The 20,518-nt window shown below is 43.7% G+C and overlaps 1 protein-coding gene across 6 annotated transcripts in view; it reads left to right on the plus strand.

The window, feature by feature from the left end:
- Ppp1r12b (protein phosphatase 1 regulatory subunit 12B) overlaps window positions 1-20,518 on the plus strand; it is a 210,386-nt gene that overhangs the window by 182,754 nt on the left and 7,114 nt on the right. For 3 of the 6 annotated variants that reach the window (XM_040737401.1, XM_040737406.1, XM_040737405.1), the window contains 6 exons: window positions 1,245-1,261; window positions 4,653-4,797; window positions 5,802-5,906; window positions 8,638-8,691; window positions 10,194-10,244; window positions 15,818-15,998. In XM_040737401.1, the coding sequence (XP_040593335.1) occupies window positions 1,245-1,261; window positions 4,653-4,797; window positions 5,802-5,906; window positions 8,638-8,691; window positions 10,194-10,244; window positions 15,818-15,952 (507 nt within the window). In that variant the 3' untranslated portion in view covers window positions 15,953-15,998. The remainder of the gene's footprint in view (window positions 1-1,244; window positions 1,262-4,652; window positions 4,798-5,801; window positions 5,907-8,637; window positions 8,692-10,193; window positions 10,245-15,817; window positions 15,999-20,518) is intronic. The other 3 variants (XM_040737408.1, XM_040737402.1, XM_040737407.1) reach the window with 1 other exon arrangement.

Below are 20,518 nucleotides of genomic sequence, written 5' to 3' on the forward strand. Positions count from 1 at the left end.
ACCTCCACACTGTGCTGTGCTGTGGCACACATGCACACACACATGCATACACAATAAAATAAATAAAGTGTATGTTTAGTCCGATAGTACTTAACTAGAGATACACCATAGAATTGCCTGGGAGCTTGTTAAAGACCCATAGAAGATATCTCTATTCCATAGCCACAGAAAAAGAACCCACACAATTAGGATGTGTGCTTGTGACCATTTTAAATACAACTCTTGACTTGAAGAGGAGTTCCATAGAAAGCCACCTTTGAGATGTGCTCACTACACTCCCAGTACGACTTGAGGGTGTGATGCATCCGACTGCTATATTCCTGAGCTGACACAGCAGTGACTTCTGGAGATTTAGCAAAGCGGTGTAGTGTGTGCTGCTCCCAGTTTAAGGGTTCCTCTTCCTTTTGTAGATCACCGCGCACTGCTTCGTTCATTCTTCTGTTGTCTGACCTTTGGGTTGTGACTCTTAACATCTCAAAGGAGGGAGTAAATAGACTCATAAATCAAGTAAATGCTTGCTTGCCTGAGTTCTCTCTTTATGAAAGGATAGAAGGACAAAGGTCATTTATAACTTTTTTTTTTTAATGGGAGATGCGGACATAGTACTCACTGTTGCTTTTTTTTTTTAAGCAAGAATTAAACTTATAGCTTGCATCTATGAAATTCTTTTCTTCTGAGATCTCAAAATACTTTATTATCCTTATTAAGTTCTTAGCAGTATCTAGGGACTAGGATGGAACTTTCCCTCCTCCTCACAGCTCCCTCATTCTTTCACCTGCACTGTAGATCTTAGTGGAAGCCAGGAACTGACCTGAGCTTTAGTATTTATAAATTGCAGTGTTTACTCAGGGAAGGCTCGGGTGGTTGGAAACTTAAGAAGATTAATAGGATGAATTGCACACTTCAGTGTCACCAAAAGCGAATGACAGTCACTCCTGAGGCACAGCTTGGTTGTCTAGTTGATGGAGAGGGAAGCATTTGATCACTGTGTTTTGGGGTCTGCCAGTTTGAAAGTGCTGTCTCCAGAGCCTTGGATCCGGTGAGTCAGAGGATGTAAAGAAGTGTGGGTTAGAGCTAAGTGGCCTTTTCACAGTCAGTCCAGTTGCTTCCCTTCATGGTTTAGCAACTCCTATCTCCACTGCGAGGTTGAGACATCAGACTTGAAAAGTACATTTATGATGGAAATATAGTCTCTTGCTAATGCTATTTTCTTTTTCTTTTTTGTTTTTGTCTCCTTTCTCTAGCATGAAAGACTTTCTAGGTAAGAATTCTGTTTTATATGCATGCTTAATTCTTGTGAGTGAATGCATGTCTAGTTACATTTAGTGTCATATAATATTTAGTAGTGTTCTTCATAGCCTTCCTTTTCATTTCCTCAGTCACCACAATAAATCAGACTTACTTCTTGCCCAGTATTATAGAACAGCTTTCAACTCACCTTACTGCCACCAGATCCGCTCCTTCCCCTTCCCCTTGTATATTTCCAACGGGTGAATTGTCCTGAAGCATCAGTTCCAGGCCTTGACCTTACCTGCAGTTAGTTTACAATCTACTGGAGCAACAAATCCTTTCAGAGGGACACAGAAAGTGCCATTTAGACGTGCAGGCAGGTATTGTGGATGCAGGGAAGGGGCAGTTAACCCAATCTGATAGTTCAGAAGACAGGGTTATTGCCAAGTGGAACCCTGAGTTGAGATTGAAATGATATTGTCATTTTATAGTGAACCCAACCATCTATCTCATATCTAAACAGTGCTTGTGAATAGCTCATCACATGAACTAAAAGCCTGTTTTGCAATTACTTAAATAAATAAATACCTCTATAATTTTTCACATAGTATCTATCTTATAAAACTGATCTTCCTAAAAAAGAAAATAAAAATAATAGCAACTTTGGAACTAAATGAATCCTATTTTCACTATTCCTGTGATGGAGAAATTAAGAGGAGGTAGGTAGAGAGAGCAGATGTAGTTCTAGGATGGCACAGGGCAAATTGATCTCATAACCTGTTTGGAAGTTGAACTAGCTCTATCTTGTTAATATATGCTAAGATTTTATGTATTCTTCTTCTGTCTACCCTCTCACCAATTACCAGCCAAAAAATTAATTTACTTAACAAAGTAACATAAAATGACTTAGTCAAAGAGTAGTATTTTGCCATAAACTCATCTTTAAAGGATTCAGCTATGTTACCGTGGCCACATTGAAGGATTCTTTCTCTACAGACTTCAGAATATGGCATAAACTTTTCATGGTTAGAATACTGAAGTACTACTTCCAGAATAAAGACAGAGGGGCTGGTGAGATGGCTCAGCTAGTAGAGGGATCCTGGGACGCGCATGGTAGATGGGAAGAACCAGCTCCTCATAGCTGTCCTCTGACCTCCACGCTCACTCATGTGTGCACATACATGCAAATAAACAGAGATTGCCAAAACAATTCATAGCACCTTTAAAAGTCCTGTGTGTGATGTGAGTTTTCATCTCATGGGTGGATACAGACTTAGTGATTGAGAAAATGAACTATTTTGATTAGTTTGTTTTGAGAAAATACATCCTTCCTTCAATTCATACTAAAAAACCAACAGAAATATATTTCCAATAGTTACATTTTTAAAAAGAGAAAGGCCCTTTCTACAAAAATAGTACAAGATGTTATTTTATTATCTATATATAGGAAACACCTTCCCAAACAGTACCCAAAAGATTATAAAGTGCCAAGTTCCATTACATATAATTTTACATCATTGCTTTTAAAAAAAATAACTGTAAATAGCTGGGCATGGTGACTCATACTTCTAATCCCAGCACTGGGAAGGCTGAAGCAGGAGGGATCAAGAGTTCAAGGCCAGCCTGGACTACGTAGGAATTTCTAGGCCAATTTTGGCGATGTGAAGCCCTGTTTCAAAAACAACTAAATAAAAGTAAGAGACCATTGATGCTTTTTAAATTAAAAAGAGTTACTATAGACAGATAAAAAGTGAAGAGAAAAAAACTGTGAGATGTGTTAGACATTTGTAAAAAGCCATAATGTGTAAGAGCATTATCTCGGGGCCTGACAAGAGAATGGAGAAAGTTGTTTGCCTTAATAAACAAAGTGTGACTAGCCATCCAGAGACAACAGTACTGAATAACTGCACATCTCCCTAGTGGCTTAAAATACTAAAATAGGATCACAAGAATACTATTTCCTCATAGCAAGTTTGAGGCCATTCTGTGTGGTATGAAGCCCTGTCTCAAACAGAAAACCACCAGCTGTACTAAGGCTTATAAATAAATCTGCACCTTTTAGTATTGCTAATCGATACACTAATAGCAATGTTTCTATCACCTGAAATTTGGTTAAATTACCAGATAGCCATGGAATGAACTGTATAGTCATTTTTTTAAGGACGTATATTTTTACTTACATGGTAACATTCCCAGAGAATCATAAATACAGGGAGTAGGAGTTGGACAGTGTAGGTGTTATCTAGCTTTATGGGAATTTTTTTTAACATTTTGGCATTTGACATTCCAGAAGTATATGAAACCTACTGTTAATAGCAGTTATTTCTTGGACAAGATTATGGGGTAGACACTTTGGTATTACTTAATGTATTGCTTCTGTAGTCAGAAAAATCATCATGTAAAGATTTCCATGAACAGGGGTGGGGAGGCTGAGAACACAAGTCTTGGCCTCTCTAACAGTGGCCCCAGCTTCCTTTGCAGCTACCACTTTACTCTTGCTGCACTGCCCTGGCTGTTACTGCCCTCTCTGCCTTACCAGCTCCTGCAGCTTTGCCAGCAGCTTCTGCAGGAGCTTCTAAGATGGCACAAACCAAGGAGTTCAGGCGTCAGTGCTCTGGAAGTCTGGTTTGTACACAGCACTTTGATAGGTGTTACACCTGGTGAACAAAGAGCAAAGCCGAGGGAAATAGAGCTGCGGTGAAGGGCTAGACCGACACTAGGACACTAAACTGGTAGTTAGCAAGAGACTTCTCAGACCACACACACGTAGCAGTCTAGAAGCAAAGCCACCAGCAGTTCTAGAAGTTCACTTGCCAGAAGATGTAGAAATCTTAGCTACAATCACAAGTATTGATGTGGATACAGGAGAGAAAATGGGTTGCTTGAGGATATTTGACTCCAGCAAACCTGTTGTGCACCCGCAAACCCAAGCATCTTGCCATGGTTGCTGTTCCCCTGTCTTCCCCGCTGGCTCACTCTCCAAGCCCATATGTTTCTGATTCATTGGCACTTCATTATAATCATTTTCCAAGAGCCCTTCAGGCCCAAGAAACTTTGACTCTTAAAGGTACACTCTTTAGGGAATCTATTCAACTCCAAATTAACTTGAAAGCTCAAAGGTGTAAAGCAGCACATGGGTCCAAGCCACCAGTTTTTCAAGTGAGCTCTACTCTTGGCAAATGGTGGCCTCTCTCCCAAGCTGCCTGCCTGCTCGTGTGCTCATCACTCGTGCAGTGTGGCCATGAGAGGTGGCACAATGGCTAAGAGATTCACGGAAGGCCAGTTTCTGGCCAGAGCTCTCCAATACCTCCTAGAAAAGGCACAGACTAGCTTAGGCTTTATTAATACACACACACACACACACACACTCACACACACAGTGTTCTCAAGAACAACTTTTATCTTCAACATTTGTCTTATAGGTTGGAGTCAGGAGGCAGTAACCCAACCAGCAGTGATTCCTACAGTGACCGTGCCTCAGCAAGAGCCCGTCGGGAGGCCCGAGAGGCTCGCCTAGCCAGCCTGACCAGCCGGGTAGAAGAGGACAGCAACAGGGATTACAAAAAAGTAGGATCTCTTTCCTGGTTTCCTGTTCTTAGCTTATGATGTATAAACCTACTAGCTTTTCCCCAATAGGAAAAAAAAATGAACAAAATTCTAATAAGGAATACAATTAATTATTTGCTTTACCTCTCTACTCACTAATGATTCTTTATATATTGTTTTTATTGCAATAAGTATATACCTAGAATCAAATATTTAGAAGTATGGGGGAAAGTAAGGAATTTACTATTTTAAGAAGAGCAAAAAGCTGCCGGGCGTTGGTGGCGCACGCCTTTAATCCCGGCACTCGGGAGGCAGAGGCAGGCGGATCTCTGTGAGTTTGAGGCCGGGCTGGACCGATAGCCTCCGAAACAATATAGAGAAACCCTGTCTCATAAAAACAAAAAAAAAAAAAAAAAGAAGAGCAAAAAGCATAATGTTGTATGTCTGAGCCCATGAGAATTACTTGGTTAGGCTTATTTTTTAAGAAACATGTGCTTTTAATAAGGTGTTTTGAATATCAACCAAATGCTTTTTGGTCTTAGTTTTTAAAAATTCATTATCATCCATCTCTCTGGGCTTAGAGAGGAGTTAAGTTATTTACATCCAGTTTCTCTTGGTTCTTGCTCTTTAGACTTTGAAAACATTCCTTCCAGGTATTTGAGATAACATTTGGTTAAAGAAATTTTTCTTTGTTGATGTTTTGGTTATGCAGAATTTGACAAAAATCAACACACTGGTTCCAGAAACAATAAGTCTGTTTTGTCTAGAAGCTGCACTTTAAGCAGTGGAGAGACCATGTGGGAGGAATAGGTGACTGGTTTTTCTCCCAGAGTTTAGCCCTACTGTCACTGGAGTGTCAGCTTTCTCCTTGCCATCCAGATCATGCCATTTGGATGCCAAAGAGCAGTGACTCTCCATGACCGCCTTCCTCTTCTCCACCCAGCTGACCTTGGTAGCGTGGAGCAGACAGTATGAGTTCTACTACTGGGAGCCCATGCAGTGACCTGGCTCTGTTCCCTTCACAGCTCTACGAGAGCGCCCTGACCGAAAACCAAAAACTGAAAACAAAACTTCAGGAGGCCCAGCTAGAGCTAGCTGATATAAAATCCAAGCTTGAGAAGATGGCCCAGGTAAGGGGAGGCAGGGTACAGCAGCGGTGGCAGGGACATTCTTAAGGAGACAGAGTGGGTATCCTGGAAGCAGTTGTGAGCTAGACTCAAAGTAGCACTTCCTCAGAGCCAATCAGATGAAAGTTTTATAGAGCCTAATTTTAAGGTTTTTGGGTTAAGTGGATCTTTAATTTAACTGAAAACTGACAGTTAAGTTCCCTGAACAACTTACTGATGTTATGAATGCTAGTAATTAATATTTAACATAACTTCTCACTACACTGTACAAGTCAGGTCAGTACTGGGGCAGTGCTAGATAGTTCCTCCTGTCCTGTTCCTCAGCATCTCACCTGCTGGAGCAAAATAAGCAGAACACTGTACCCAAGTACAGAGGGCCCCAAACAGGGCCCCCAAATCATTGTTTTCTTTACAATCAGGAGTGAAGTGGTTCCAGATTAGGTTTCAGGAGGATTGCACCGTGGATCCAAAGTGTTCCCCCATTTGGCATTACAGAAATAGTGGTAGAATGAGTGGGTTAATTCCCCACCCCCCTTACTGCAAGGCCGGATTGAGTTACACAAAGCTTGGGAGGCTGCTAGCTAGTGATTTCATTGCCATGAGACAAGCCCTGCAGTTGAAGCTGCAGCAGCCTGTCTTGGGTTATTGCAGTGTTAAAAGGAAGCCTTGAGTTATTGCCTTCCCAGAACGCCTGGGGACTAAGTATCTCAAAAGCAGAACTGAGGTAAAAAGGGCTCTTTACAAGGATATGAAATGAAAACCAGAGGGGCTATTTAATCTGGAAATATGATATAATCCAAAAGCAAAAATGAAATTATAGGCTCATGGTGTTACAAGCATGTGGCATGTGGTGGGGGAGGGGTTGAATGCCCTCTTTCTTAGCATCTTATTATAACCCCTTTTACATGAGATACACAGGGGAGCATGAGGGTGACAAGAACTAAACATGGCTCTTACTGGACCTTGTGAGACCTACAGCTAACACATACTAGGTGTAAAGCCATGTTGTGAAACAAGAAGAAAAACTCACAACACAATTAAACCCTGCCGTAAGTGGAGAGTGAGCTAAGTAAGCTTGGTCACGTTCCCCTCTGCATTACTAAGCTGGGCAGTATGTCTTGGTTCTGAATAGCTTCCATATGGGCATCAGTTAGAACTAAGTGCAGCCCTGAAGCTGCATCCACCAAGAACATACAGGGCAGCCCCATGAAAGCAGTGTGACCCTCTCCTCAGCCAGAACTGCTGATGCTAGCCCATTGAACTCATGGAGGTCTTGCTTTTCTCCCAGCCTGTGAGGTCACAGCAGCCTTCAAGCTGTGCAGAGTGACCCACACAGAACGTCAGAATAGAACTAGCCTTTCCTAGTCACTGGGCAGCATTGCCTACCAGCCAGCCGCTTTGCTAGGTATGCCGGGATATACTTAATATACTTACCAAATGCAAGCTATTTGAAGCTCAGAAAGAAATGATGGTACTACAACCAAGTCTCTATTTACCAAAAATGGAGATGTTTGGTAGGATGGGCAGGCCAGGGGGCGGGGGCTGTCAGCCTCATGCATTTGTTTGGAGACAGTTCCCACATGGACACATGCAGCATTTTACATAAAAGGTCGACTAAAAGTCAAGGGAGTTATAATTTAAAATTAAAGAAGCAAACAAACTAGTTCTTTGTATTCTGAACTTTGTAAATCTCAAAATCCTCCCGCTTGTCAAGCTTAGGAAAGAGATGAAGGAAGACACAAACTCCAAAATCTACTATGCAGTTTCTTCTGTCCTTTCTGCCTTGGCAGATGCAGTGTAGAGGCAGACAGCCGTGACCTTCAGAGCAGAAGGGGAACGTCTAGGATGAGAGCCAGAATTCCAAGTTTTATTGTTAGTGTCAACTGTTCAGTAATTGAGGAGGAGAGAAAAGGAGGGGGTGGGGAGGGAACCTTCTGCAGGACCAGCCTAATGTCCCCATGTATTGCAAATGTCTGGGCATGGTGCTAGACAAGATAGAAGAATCATTCTTTACTCATCAAATGCCTATTGAATATACAAAATTCCACCCAGTCCTATAATGCTTAAGACCAAAGGACACTTGCAGGTTCCTCCATTCCTGACTCCTCTGAAGGATTGAAATTGAAAATATCAGTGATGATCTAAATATATATTGTAAAGCCTTTATTCAAGTAAAATCTTGTTAACAGATTAAGAAGGAAACCAAACAGATAAAAGTGGAACAGCTCTGTTCAGTCAGCCAGAAGCTGCCTGAGAAGACTGTCTAGACCACACTAGAAAGAAAATGGCCTTGGTGCTCAGAAGTGGCAGGGAAAGCGCTTCTTTGCAGGAGTGCCACAGGGTTCAGGCACTAAGGTCAGGGGATTTCCAGCCTTTAAGGAAGGCAGGGCAGGTGATTCAGTAAGAAAGTAATTAGTATTGGAGTTTGTTGTCTGAAGGTGAGGGAAGGTGAGAGGCAGTACAGTGAGTAGCATCCGTTCACGTGTTGGACTTCAAGGACTATTCCTTCCTTCCACTCCCCAGTGGCCACCCTGCATACTGTTCTATACTGTTCAAGGCAAGTGTTGGGCTTAGCAATCTTCCACAGTCTGTTTGCTGAGGCCCTTGTTAAAAGGAAAAGCCCAGAGCTCTGTTGTCTCTTTCTGGATGTCTGGAGATGAACCAGAGCAAAACTGGGCTTCCTACTACATGTGAAAGAGCCTCAATAACAAGTGTCTCCCTTCTGTTCACACAGCAGAAACAAGAGAAGACCTCTGACCGCTCGTCGGTGCTAGAGATGGAGAAACGGGTATGCACATCTCCTTGGCTGCCTGTTGCATGTCTTCTTTTGACCTTCTCTAACTTTGTTGTTTGTGCCAGTGGAAAAAGTTCATCTTAAGAAACGGGGAGCTCTGCAACATTCCATTCCCAGCTTAATGATAATTTGTTTTGGGTCTGGCTCTGGACAGTGATTTGATGACCAGTCCTTTTGGCCTCCTCATATAGTTGGTTACTTTGAACACACCAGTTTTAGGGTGGGAAGGAGTCTTGGGAAGTCATCTCATGCATTCTTCTTCCTTCAAAACTGCATACATACAGAGAGCTGTAAGATACGTGGTTATTTACACATGTACACAGGTCTAACGGCTTTCTGCCCTTTCCATGACCTTAGACAGAAAGGAAGGTCTTGGCTGATCATGGTGACTCAAACCTCTAACCCCCACATTTGTCACAAATTCAGGACCAGCCTACACTACGGAGTGAGTTCCAGGTCATCCACGGCTACATAACAAAACCTAATCTCAAAAGATAAAGAGATATCCAGTGAGGTGACATGCTCATATACACAAGCCTAACAACTTGACTTCAGTTAGCAGAACCCATGGTGGAAGGAGAAACTGTTCTCTGACCTCCATGCATATACCATGGTGCACATGTGCGTGCACGCACACGCACACACACACACACACACACACACACACACACACAAATAAACATTTTTAAAGGAAGTTTTTCATCAAGAGCCCATGCCATTGATTTAGGTGTTATGATTTAAAACCTGAGAATCAGCCTTCATCAGCCCTCTGGTGGGGGGCATTCTGGTCAAATTCCTACCCTGGTCCCAGCTGTACTTAGATGTTTGTCTGGGACTTGATGTTCTTGGATTGGAAAACTCAGTTAGATTTAGTGATGAACCCTAATTCCAATTTGACTCTCAGAATATAGTATGTTACCATCTTTCTTATTGTCTGTTTAATTTGGAAAAAGCTTAGTTTTACATTCATTCCCTTGGCTTCTACCTCTTGGTATTTCATTTAATTAAAGGCATCTCATTGAGTTCAGGCTAAATTAAGAGTAATTGGCTGGGAGAGAAATGGGGGTGGGAGGTGGAGAAACTGGCAGCCAGCAATGTCTACTTTCCCGCTGACCATGTGTCCCCATCATAAAGAACATAGGTGGAGTACTACTAAGACGATGGATTTTTGTTTCTACAGCAAGGGTCCTCATTACCTGCAGTCATTTGAAAACTTTAACTTGCAAGGAATAACTCAGCATCTTGGTCTGCTTGTCTATTAGGTTGCCGTCCCTGTATCTTCCAATGTCTGATAGAAGACTTAGAGGATAGGAATCTCATCGGTGAAGTAGCTCCATCCTATGGTAGCAGGGCAGAGAGTGTACATGTGGAGAAAGGTTTGTCCCAGTCTAGACAGACCCCGAGACTATGAAGCTACTGACGGTGTGACGTGGGAGGTAGCTTTGTGATTGCGTCCTGGCCATTGTCTTTTCAACAAGCTCATTGTTTCTAAACAGGAGAGGCGAGCATTGGAACGGAAGATGTCAGAAATGGAAGAAGAGATGAAGGTATGAAGAAATTATCTTTGTCTTGGTGTGTCTGTTCTCTGTATGCCTGCCTAAACTAGATGCTTGAGCCTAGGCTTGCCTGCTCTAACTGGTAGTGACAACTGAGCACCCTCAAGAAGAGATGGTGTGTGGAGGAAGTGTGCACCCCCTCTCAGCCATCTTTTAGGCTCTCCCAGCCCATGCTGCAGCCACTGTGGCCACCTCAGAGGCCTTCTGTGAGCAACGGGTTGGTTTATGGGGAGACCAAGTTCAACTTCTAAGGTTTTCAAAGCAGTGGCTTCTCCCTTGGGAGGCTGTGTGACAGGTCTAGGGCAAATTCTCCCTATTCTGCAGAGTTCCCACTTGGGGAGCTCCATGAAGCCTAGGCATAGGCACAGGCCTTTCTCCCCATATGCAGCTCTTGCAGGAGGAACACAAGCTGAGTCACTCTACAGCAGTATGAGAATTTATTTGCATATCAATTTCCTGACCTAGGCCATTTCCTCTGCAGTACTCCAGAGTTCTTGCCCTTCCCCCACTAGTGCAAACTCATGCCTCCACATGACCCACTTGGGGACTCACTGCCTTCCTCTTCTCGAGGACGACCAACAGTGACCGTCACCTCTTTTGGCTACTTGAATGGACTGTTGCCAATTTTGAGTGCCAGCCCATTGCTATAGGAGGGGAAGATAAGGAGCTAGAAGGAACAGCTTAAAGTAGCCGTGTCTATCTAAGATATTGGAGCAGCTCATCCCTGCAGTACTTTGTGCTGTGTGGCTATAGTCCCTTAGTAGTCGTTCAGCCTTTTTCCTTTCATCAAGGATCTTATTTTAGTGGCTGTGCAATGCCAAGTCAGATGTGGATCTCTGCAGTTAGGAAGCAGAAGCCCTGCAACACACCAGACAAGTCCCCAAATGTCCCGTTGTCAGTAAGTGTCTCCGATACGCAATCGAATTGCTTTTTAAGAGACAGTTGTTTTAACGACTTAAAAAGATGTTATTTATGTATAACCCACCACCACACACAAAAAAAGTTTTCAGGGTCTAACGAGGTCAAAGGTCATGGTTTTACCAGATCCTGTACTCACAATCCTGTTAACTCCTTCTAGTTGCAGAGTGGAGGGGAAATCCCAGTCTTGCCCCTCATTTCCTGGTCACCAACTCATGGCTGTGACTGGTAATAGTCATGTAGACTTTGAAGCAATAACTACTTATCCCTCAAACACTTTAAAAGTAGAAATAGTATTCAGTTTTCTTGAGGAGAAGGAACAACACCCTGAGAAACAGCATTGAATTTTCCATCTTCCAGATTTTCCAAACCCACCTCACTCACAGAAGTATTTTCTTCCTCTTAGCAGAGCATGTTAATATTGCCAAATAGTTCTTCATGAATGAACACACACAACTCTCTATATGAGGGCTTCCCTTCTGAAACCCTTAGCTATCCCATCTGTTCTCCACCGTTAGTCAGCTATGGGTAATGCTGGCCTGGGCGAGGGTGGCACGAGGGATAACTCGGTGGTTAAGAGCACTGGCTGCTTTTGCAGAGGACTTGGGTTCGGTTCCCAGCACCCACACGGCGGTTCACATCCATCCGCAATTCCAGTTCCAGGGGATCTGATGCCCTTTTCGGACTTCTGTGGAACCTGGCACACACATTGTGCACATACATATATGTAGGCAGAATACTCACACATAAATTAATACTTAAGTAAATATTTTAAAAACATATACTAATTTAAAGCTTATATCTGGGTATACATATACCTGTAATCCCAGCACCTGGGAAGCAGAGGCATTGTCTGTGAGTTCAAGTCCAACTTCATCTACATAAAGACTGTCTCAGAAAAAAAAGAAAGGAACTAAGAATGTAGCCTAGTAGATAAAGTACTTAACTTAGCATGCAGTTAGCCCTGGGTTTGATCATCAGAACCCATAAACCAGGCTTGCTGTTATATACCTATAACCCCAGCATTCAGGAGATAGAAACAGAAGGATAGGAGTTCACAGTCATCTTTGGCTACATAGGATACATGAGATACTGTCTCAAAAAAAGGTGGGGAGAAAGAGATACAGGAAATGGAAAGAAAGGCCTAACTGCTGATCTGGAGCATGTAAACCAGGCCAAAGGTACCTCCGTGAGTACCCGGAAGCCCACAGACAGGCCGTGCACCCTTTGCGCCCTCCACACAGACCCCATACAAGGGCTCAAAGGGGAACTTTGCGCTCGCTCTGCTCTTCCCATTCTAAACTGGCAAGTACAGGCGTTCTTCTGTGTTCTTAGTCGCTCTGAATCCTTTGGGTTGACACAGGGTTGCGTGTTTCTTTCCATGTTCTTATCCTATCAAGCTGTGGTTTTCAAAACTAGGCTGTGAGTTCATTTCTTCAATGTTTTAATAGAGATAACAACACATGAAAGTATTTGTTCTTTCTAGTCAGAAGTTATTTGCCAACAAGTTTAAAAATAAATCGTTGGGCTGGAGAGATGGCTCAGTGGCTAAGAGCACTGGGTGTTCTTCCAGAGGTCCTGAGTTCAATTCCCAGCAACCACATGGTGGCTCACAACCATCTGTACTGAGATCTGGTGCCCTCTTCTGGCCTCCAGGGTTACAAGCAGGCAGAACACTGTATAAATAATAAATCTTTTTAAAAAGTAAAAAATAAATTGTTTAAGAGGCTAGAGAGATGGTTTGGAGGTTGCTTCCAGAAGACCTGTGTTCAATTCCCAGCACCCACCTCATGGCTCACAACTATCTGTAACTCCAATCCCAGAGGTTCCATTGCCCTCTTCTGGTTACCTCTTGTACTGCACACATGTGATGCAAAGACATGCATATAAGCAAAACACCCATACATATAAAGGGGAAAAATTAATTATCAAGTAGAGCCAGATGGTAACTGGTCCTCAAACTAATAAGTAAGCTGTTTTGAGACTCCATTCCCATTATTCTCTACTGCTACTTACAAAGTCAAATAGAGAAGAAACATCTGCAAATTGTAATGCACCTAAACATAATTTGCTCAGCCCTAGCATAATATTCCAGATTGCAAATTGTCTAGCTTCCTCTATAGGACTAAGAGAGAAGAGCATCAGAACTTCCAGTCATATACCAGTGTTAGGCTTCTGTCTGTACCTTCAAATTCACAAATATATTGTGAAATTACTGTGTCTGCTCTAAAGGAGTTGGGAAAATGGTTAACTCTCAGGGTTTCCGTTTAGGCTATTATTTATGCTGACCAACTTTTCTAAGGATTAATGACTAAAATATTTGTATATAAGACAGTCAGTGAATGGTACATTTGTCAAGCCTGGAAAACCTCATCAGATACGGAGTGTATTAAGCCTTGGGACCAGCTGCTCTGTGTTTGTGTGCAGACTGTGCAGGAGCTCAGTCTTTCCTGGAACCATCAGTAGGGTACTGTTTGTAGGGATAGCTTCCTGTGAATGCTTAAAGGCTCAGCAGGCACTCCTCAGAAAGTGACACCAGCAAAACACAAAGGTCAAGTGAAATGGGAGCCATGAGGTGGGCTCTCCCAGGTGTAGGGCGCTGTGGTTGGGAGACAGGCTGCCCAGAAAGGTAAGTATGAATTCTCCCCAGGAGAAACTCCAGCAGATTGATCTGACAGGTGTGCATGTCAGTGTGAGCTGAGCTGCTCTGCACCTGTCTTGGGATGTCCATATCCAATCTGACTACTTCCTGCTTCCGCTTCCTTGCTAGACCTAACCAGGTCCTTTCCCAGGCCTTTGCATGAGAAGAGCCCAGCAGCCATCCCCCTGTAAGTTGCTTCTGGGATCCTACCTGCTTACCCTGAAGTACCATTCGCCAACTCCTCCCTGGACTCTGCCCTTTCCCGCCTCGCTCCATGTTCTGCTCTCCTCCTTTCCATCTCCTTGCCATGCTTGTTTTCATAGCTGCTTCCTAAAGAACATCCCACCAGATTGTTTCCTGCCTCTCTCGTTATACTGATAGCTTCCAGATTCTTCCACCTAAAGCTGCTGTTCAAATGGTAGACTAAGTCACTTTCCTAGTTCATTGCTGTGTCATCCCTGGGAGGCAAAGACCACTTCAGATGACAACTGTGAGTGTATTGAAAGCGTTGATCAGATGTCAACACCAATGAAGGACAGAAGCCAGGGGTTTTCTGTGGTTCTTAAATTTGGTCCCTACTCGTGTCTTCAAACTCCTCCCTGTGCTGTTTATGATCTCTCTCACCTGTCCCCTCCATGGTCAAGATGCCTACAGTCTGCAGAGGATGGCCTAGTCTACTCTCCTGTGGCTGCAAGGACCTGCTTGGCAGCCCTACCTTTTTGGGGAAAGGAAGGGAGTCTTTTTCTTTGAACAAAGAGCTACTCAGCAGTTTGTCTCTGCTTGTTTTTCCTTTTCACTGTTTTCTCTCATGCTGCTTTCATTTTCTTGCTGGTTCACTCCCAAGCCATTGCCCCACTAATCTTCCATGTCCATCCTTTCTCATTGTGTAGTATGAGAGTCCCCATACCCGAACCTTTCTTTTGTCATCACTATAACCTAAACCCTATTTGCATAACACTTCCCTTTTCCAAAAGAGCTGGTAGTCTGTGTCAAGGTCAGTGCAGAGGATGCCTTAGGAAGGCATGTGGCAGAGTTGGCAGGCCTGTGCTGTAATCACTTATTGAAGTCTTCGAAGCACTTGTGAAATGTCAGGTATTGGGAAGACTGTCAATTCCTGTGACTGGTGCACAGGGGCTAGACTACTACAGTGATCCAGCCAGTTCCGTCATCACCTGGCATTCATGATTTCTCTTCTTTTGTACATTTATAATTTCCAGTGTATGCTTGGACACGTTTAAGCAGCTCCTAGCCTTGGCATGAACTAGGGCAGAGAGCGCACACAGCTGTGAAGTTAGTGATATATAGAGTATATATAGCAGGTAGAGGCCAATTGGCAGCTGCAGGACCCTAGACAAGCTCTGTGTGCTATTGAGGAGAACTGGGAAGGTTAATTAAGCATCCTGTAAAACGTGTAATGGGTCCTCGCAAAGAGCTGGCAGGTGTCAGCCTTCTGAATAATACGTGCTGTATGCAGAAAGTGCTTAAAGGAAACACCCCTCTTGTATTTTTTTAATTAAGTAATATATTAAGAGAACAGGAAGAAAACAAATAGAAATGAGGGCAAGTGTGAGGACAAGATAAAGGGAGAGAGAAAGGGTTATGTTTAGATTTAAACCCCCCCCCCCCAATCCTCAGCCCTGGTCCCAGTGACAATGAAAGAGAATCCTCGAGACTCAGGTTCTGCGGGTGAATTTGCCAGAGGGCCCCAAGCCCTGTGTTGGCCTCTCATTCTCAAGTGGTCCACACGTAGTTTTTGGAGCTTGTATAGCCAACCGCAGCATGCTGAGGGCTCTCCAAGAGCCACAGAGCCAGCTCTTCCTCCGCTGCTTTTCTCCTCTACCTCCCTGTACAGCTCGTCCCCGTCACTACTGCCTTCCCATCTCCTTTCTTGCATGCAAACTAAAAACAAGAGCAAAAAGTCACATAGTTTCTTTGTCCTACTTTTTTCTCTCTGCTCTGTCTTGTCTCTTTCTTGTCTGTCTCCTTCATGTCTCACTCTCTGCAGAACCTTCACCAGCTAAAACAGATTCAAACCTTGAAGCAGATGAACGAACAACTGCAGGCTGAGAACAGGGCCCTGACCCGAGTGGTGGCCAGACTCTCCAAGTCCATCGAGTCCTCGGACACCCAGGAGCTCTAGCTATTGCCCTTCCTCTCCACCTCACTTCCCTCCTCTACTGCTCCAGGCAGGTTTACTCTTCTTGTTGGTCCCAGAAGCCCATCCTTCCCGTCAGAGCCTCCATGTCTGGGTATCTGCAAAACTTTGTTACCTGGAGATGGAGCAGGACTCAGACCATGTAATGGGACATAAGAACCTCATTCAAGGGTGGTAGTGGGGAGACTTGTGTGGGCAAGCAGAGTGTCTAACATGTTACGGTTGCCATGTTACCTTCTCTTCCCTTGGAGACTGAATCCAGATGTACTCAGATGCAAATGGATACACAACTGTGTATATTTAACTGTGTGCATATATGCACATGATTTTATTTCAGTGATGGGGTCTTCATCAAACTGAGATAGAGCTTTCTCAGACAACACCAAATGTATCTGACTCCATTAGGGCCTGGAGTAACCACGGGCAAGAATTCCCAAACCTGACTGCATGTTAGATCCAGCTAGGAGCCATTACTATCCACCCATCCCAGATGCTCCACTATCTGAATTGAGACCTGGGCATTAGTGTTTTTCTAAAGCCCCTCTATTGATGTGTATGTGACCTTCGTTGAGAACCATAGCCTTAGACTGCCAGGTGGAACTTAATCCCCACAAGTGACAGCACTGCTACATGGAAAGGACTAGGCCTAAAGGCCAGCTTCCCTGACCCCACCTCTGCTACTAGCAAAGACAACCACCTTCCCACCACTGGCAGGGTTAGATAAGTAGTCTTCACCTCCTTCTGTAAGTCTTTGCTTTCATCTTCCTCTTTCCAAAGCATTTGTCTCATTCCTCACAAATCTCCCTGCCCTGAGTCTGTGGGCCTTGAGGCAGAACATAGGCAATATAAATGAGCCCTTCCTAATGGGATTGGCTTTGCAAAGCAGCCGGAAGCAGTGGAGCAGAGCAGGATTTATTTTCAACTGAAAACCACCCCTCAAAAAAATGTGTTTGGCAAACTAGAACCTTCCTCTGGCTGTGGATCTGAAAGACAAGCTCACATACAGTTTCCCCATCCTAAGATGTGATAGGGTCACCATTTCCCTGAAATGAGTTTCTGATTGTCAGCAACAGTCTAATTAGACTTGACTAGAACCTGTCTCTTTTTTCTGCCTATTTGCATTTGCCTTTAGGATCAGTAGCTGGCAACTAACACCCACTAGAACTGAAGCATCCATATTATCATAAGGGCTGAGCTAATGTCCTGCTAAAGATGCTCTCACAGGCAGAAAAAAATGAAAGGGGATATGCTGCCATGGCAGGGCGATGAGCAGCCAGCAGTAGGTCCAGACCGTTTCAAAGTTAGCCTCAAAAGTCCTGAAAGGATGCTAACATGTAGCTCTGTGGTGGAGCATGTGTGTAGTGTACACCAAGACCCTTGCTTCAGTCCTAGCATGCACACACACAGGCACATACATGCACATTGTAGGAAATTTTAACTAAGGGAAAAATACAGACCCCCAAAATCCCACTTATTTCTGGTCTCCCAACTTGTTGCAAGAGAGTGTAGGATACGGGGCAAAATTAGATCTCAGCCTTTCAGTGGCTAATACGTATAACAACAGGCATTTATTAAAGCCTGTGCTGAGTGCTTTTTTTTTCCAGTGGTTCCTCAGCACCATTGTATGTATTTAGAAGACAGCCTACAGAATCAGATACAAGTGTATCTCTTGGAGTGTAAATGGTTGAATACAAACTCAAACGCCATGTTAGATTCCAGACTCAAAGGTCTTAACCACTGGTTAAGCAGCTACAGTGCAGGGCATTGCATCAGAGAGTAACAGACAATTCTACTGTTTTAGTACTCTGACTTACTTAAAAGGCCAGTTTCAGCCAGGCATGGTGGCACATGGCTTTAATCTAAGCACTTGGGAAACAGGCAGGCAGATCTCTATGAATTTGAGGCTAGCATAGTCTACATAGCAAGTTCCAGGACAGCTAGAACTACAAAGAAACACTCCATCTCAAAAAAAAAAAAAAAAAAAGGCTAGCTTCCAAAAAAAACATTTACCTACCAAAAGATTGTGTCCCTGTAATGTCATTGCCTGGTACATGACCTACAGTAAGGAAAGCAAACTATGACCCATGAGCCATGCCAATAGTCAAAGGAAATAAAAAGAATTGTATTTGACAAATAAAATTCCTATGGAATTCAGATTCCAGTGTCCAGAAACTAAGATTTATTGGGAACAAACCATACTCTTCAGTTTCTGCATTATCAGTATGTGACACCTTCTGGGCCACAGTCATGGAAAGAAGTAGTCACAGCAAAGACTGTGTGGCCTGTAACCTAGTCTAAATACTTGCTGTGTGGACCTTCACACTAGGAGCCTGCCGGATGACTCCCACCAGCAGGAAAGATGGGTAACTAAGCTAAGCTGGCAGTGTGGCCAAGAGATTTCTGCCTCGCTCTCACCCTTCTGAATTATCCCCTGCAAGTCCTAACGCCGCACGCAGTGCCAGCCAGCTCCATCTTCAGAGACAGGGAAGACTCCCTTCCATTTCTCGCAAGGCAGCTCTGGTCAGGCTTATTGTGACACCCTCCCACCCACAGTTTGCCTTGCCTTGATACACCCTGAACCCTCAGGAACCCCGTCCCTGCCTTTAACACAGTCCTCATCATAGGCTATATGAAGTAATGTTTAAGAACACATGTACTTGATTGTGTCTGAAGTATCAACATCAAACTAGCAGGCTAGAAATTCAGAAAGGAAGAAGCTGAAGTCGGGAGAGTTAGATGCACTCTATAAAACTCGGTGCTTGTACAGTTCTTTCATACACATTCTTATTTAACTGTTAACTTCAGCTAAATGTCAGACAGCACTATTCAGTCCCCCTCATTTGAGCATAGAGTCTGTGTCCCCTCCTTCCTTTGTCTCTGCACACCACTGGTGCTTTATATTATCTTAAGATATTAAATGTTGCAGCTTTGAAATTGTCATGTCCATCTTTTCATCCCCGAAAAATTGAGTTCTTAATGTGGAAAAAAACCAATCCCAACACTAACACAACCCATTGCCATAGATATAGCATCTTCACACCTGAAGAAGCGGAGTTTTCAGGGGCTAGCGAGAGGCTCAGCGGTTCAGAGCATTGGCTGTTCATCCCACGTGGTCTCACAACCAACCTTGGTTACTCCTGTTCCAGAAATGCCCTCTTCTGAGCTCCACAGGCACTAAGCACAGACACATGTGTGGGCAGAACACCCATACATGTAAAAGAAACAGTTTTTACATTAAAAAGTCCCACCCAGGCAAACAAACCCCCCAGACAGAACAACAGAAAGGAGATGGAAGGTACCAGCCTGGACAGGGCTTGCTAGTGTGAGCTCTGAGCACTCCATTCTGATAGGCATGACAGAGGCTAGCCAGCGCTGCTCTGAGTTGGAGAAGAGAGAGTCAGAGACAAACTTTGCTTTATAATTCTTTAGATTAGTTTTATTGGTAAAGTATGTAGATGACTTGCCTGCTCTTCCAGATTCATAGGGAAACCAAGTGGTAGCAGGGATCCCCAGTATTGCAAAACCCATTACACACACTAGCGCTTCCATGTCTCCTACTCCTGTCAGACTCAGAGGCCCATCTGTGAGGGAGCAAGGTGGTTACTGTTCTTTTTTAGCTACAATCAGAAAGGCAGAGAAGTCAAGTAGTTTGTCTAAAGCAGTGGTTCTCAACTTTCCTCATGCTACGGTGATCCCAACCATAAAATATTTTCGTTGCTACTTCATAACTAATTTTGCCACTGTTATGAATCATAGTGTAAATATCTGATGCAGGATATTTGCCGTGACCCCTGTGAAAGGGTCGAGAACCTCTTGGCTAAAGCAGTGTGGATCATTGAGAGTGACCACTCCTGAATTTGTTTCTGTGCTACAACTACTGTGGTGGTTTGTTTTCCATTCCTACCTGTAATGAAGAGATAGTCTTTGGACTTGGGAACATATGGGTATAATTTCATCACTAGCATTTAGCTAGCTGGCTGCCCTGGACTAGTGATGGACACATGGTCCCTCAGTTATAGAGGTAAGAACATCTGCAGCACAGACTCCAAAGGTGCCAGTGAGACTTTCTAAAGCCCCGCCCCGTTCTACAGTTGTTTTCCCTTTGTTCTCTGACATGGGCTGTGGGTACACACACACACACACACACACACACACACACACACACACTCGCTCGCTCATATACTTGCACACAATTGTATATTGTAACCTGCATCTTCCTCGTGAGGTTAGGGTAACAAAGATCATACATATTTTTTCAGGTACATTATAGATTCCCCAGTTTAATAGCAATGCCAAGAGCTTGAACTACATGGCCCCATAATTCCTGAGCCCAGGTCACCCTTTTCTGGAGGCCTTGCTCACCATATTGAGTCCTGAGGGTTGAAATGACTGGTCAATGAAAGAAAAGGTGTCTGCATGACCATGAGGATACAGACTTCTAGAGCCTTCGTTGTGAGATGTATTTACCTTCGAACCCCAATCTACCCACGAAGTTCACACATGAACTGTAGCTCATTAAGACTTTTCAGATGTACAAATATCTTTCAAAGT

Source organism: Mesocricetus auratus, unplaced genomic scaffold (genome assembly GCF_017639785.1).
Source record: "Mesocricetus auratus isolate SY011 unplaced genomic scaffold, BCM_Maur_2.0 Super-Scaffold_100676, whole genome shotgun sequence".
NCBI lineage: Eukaryota > Metazoa > Chordata > Mammalia > Rodentia > Cricetidae > Mesocricetus > Mesocricetus auratus.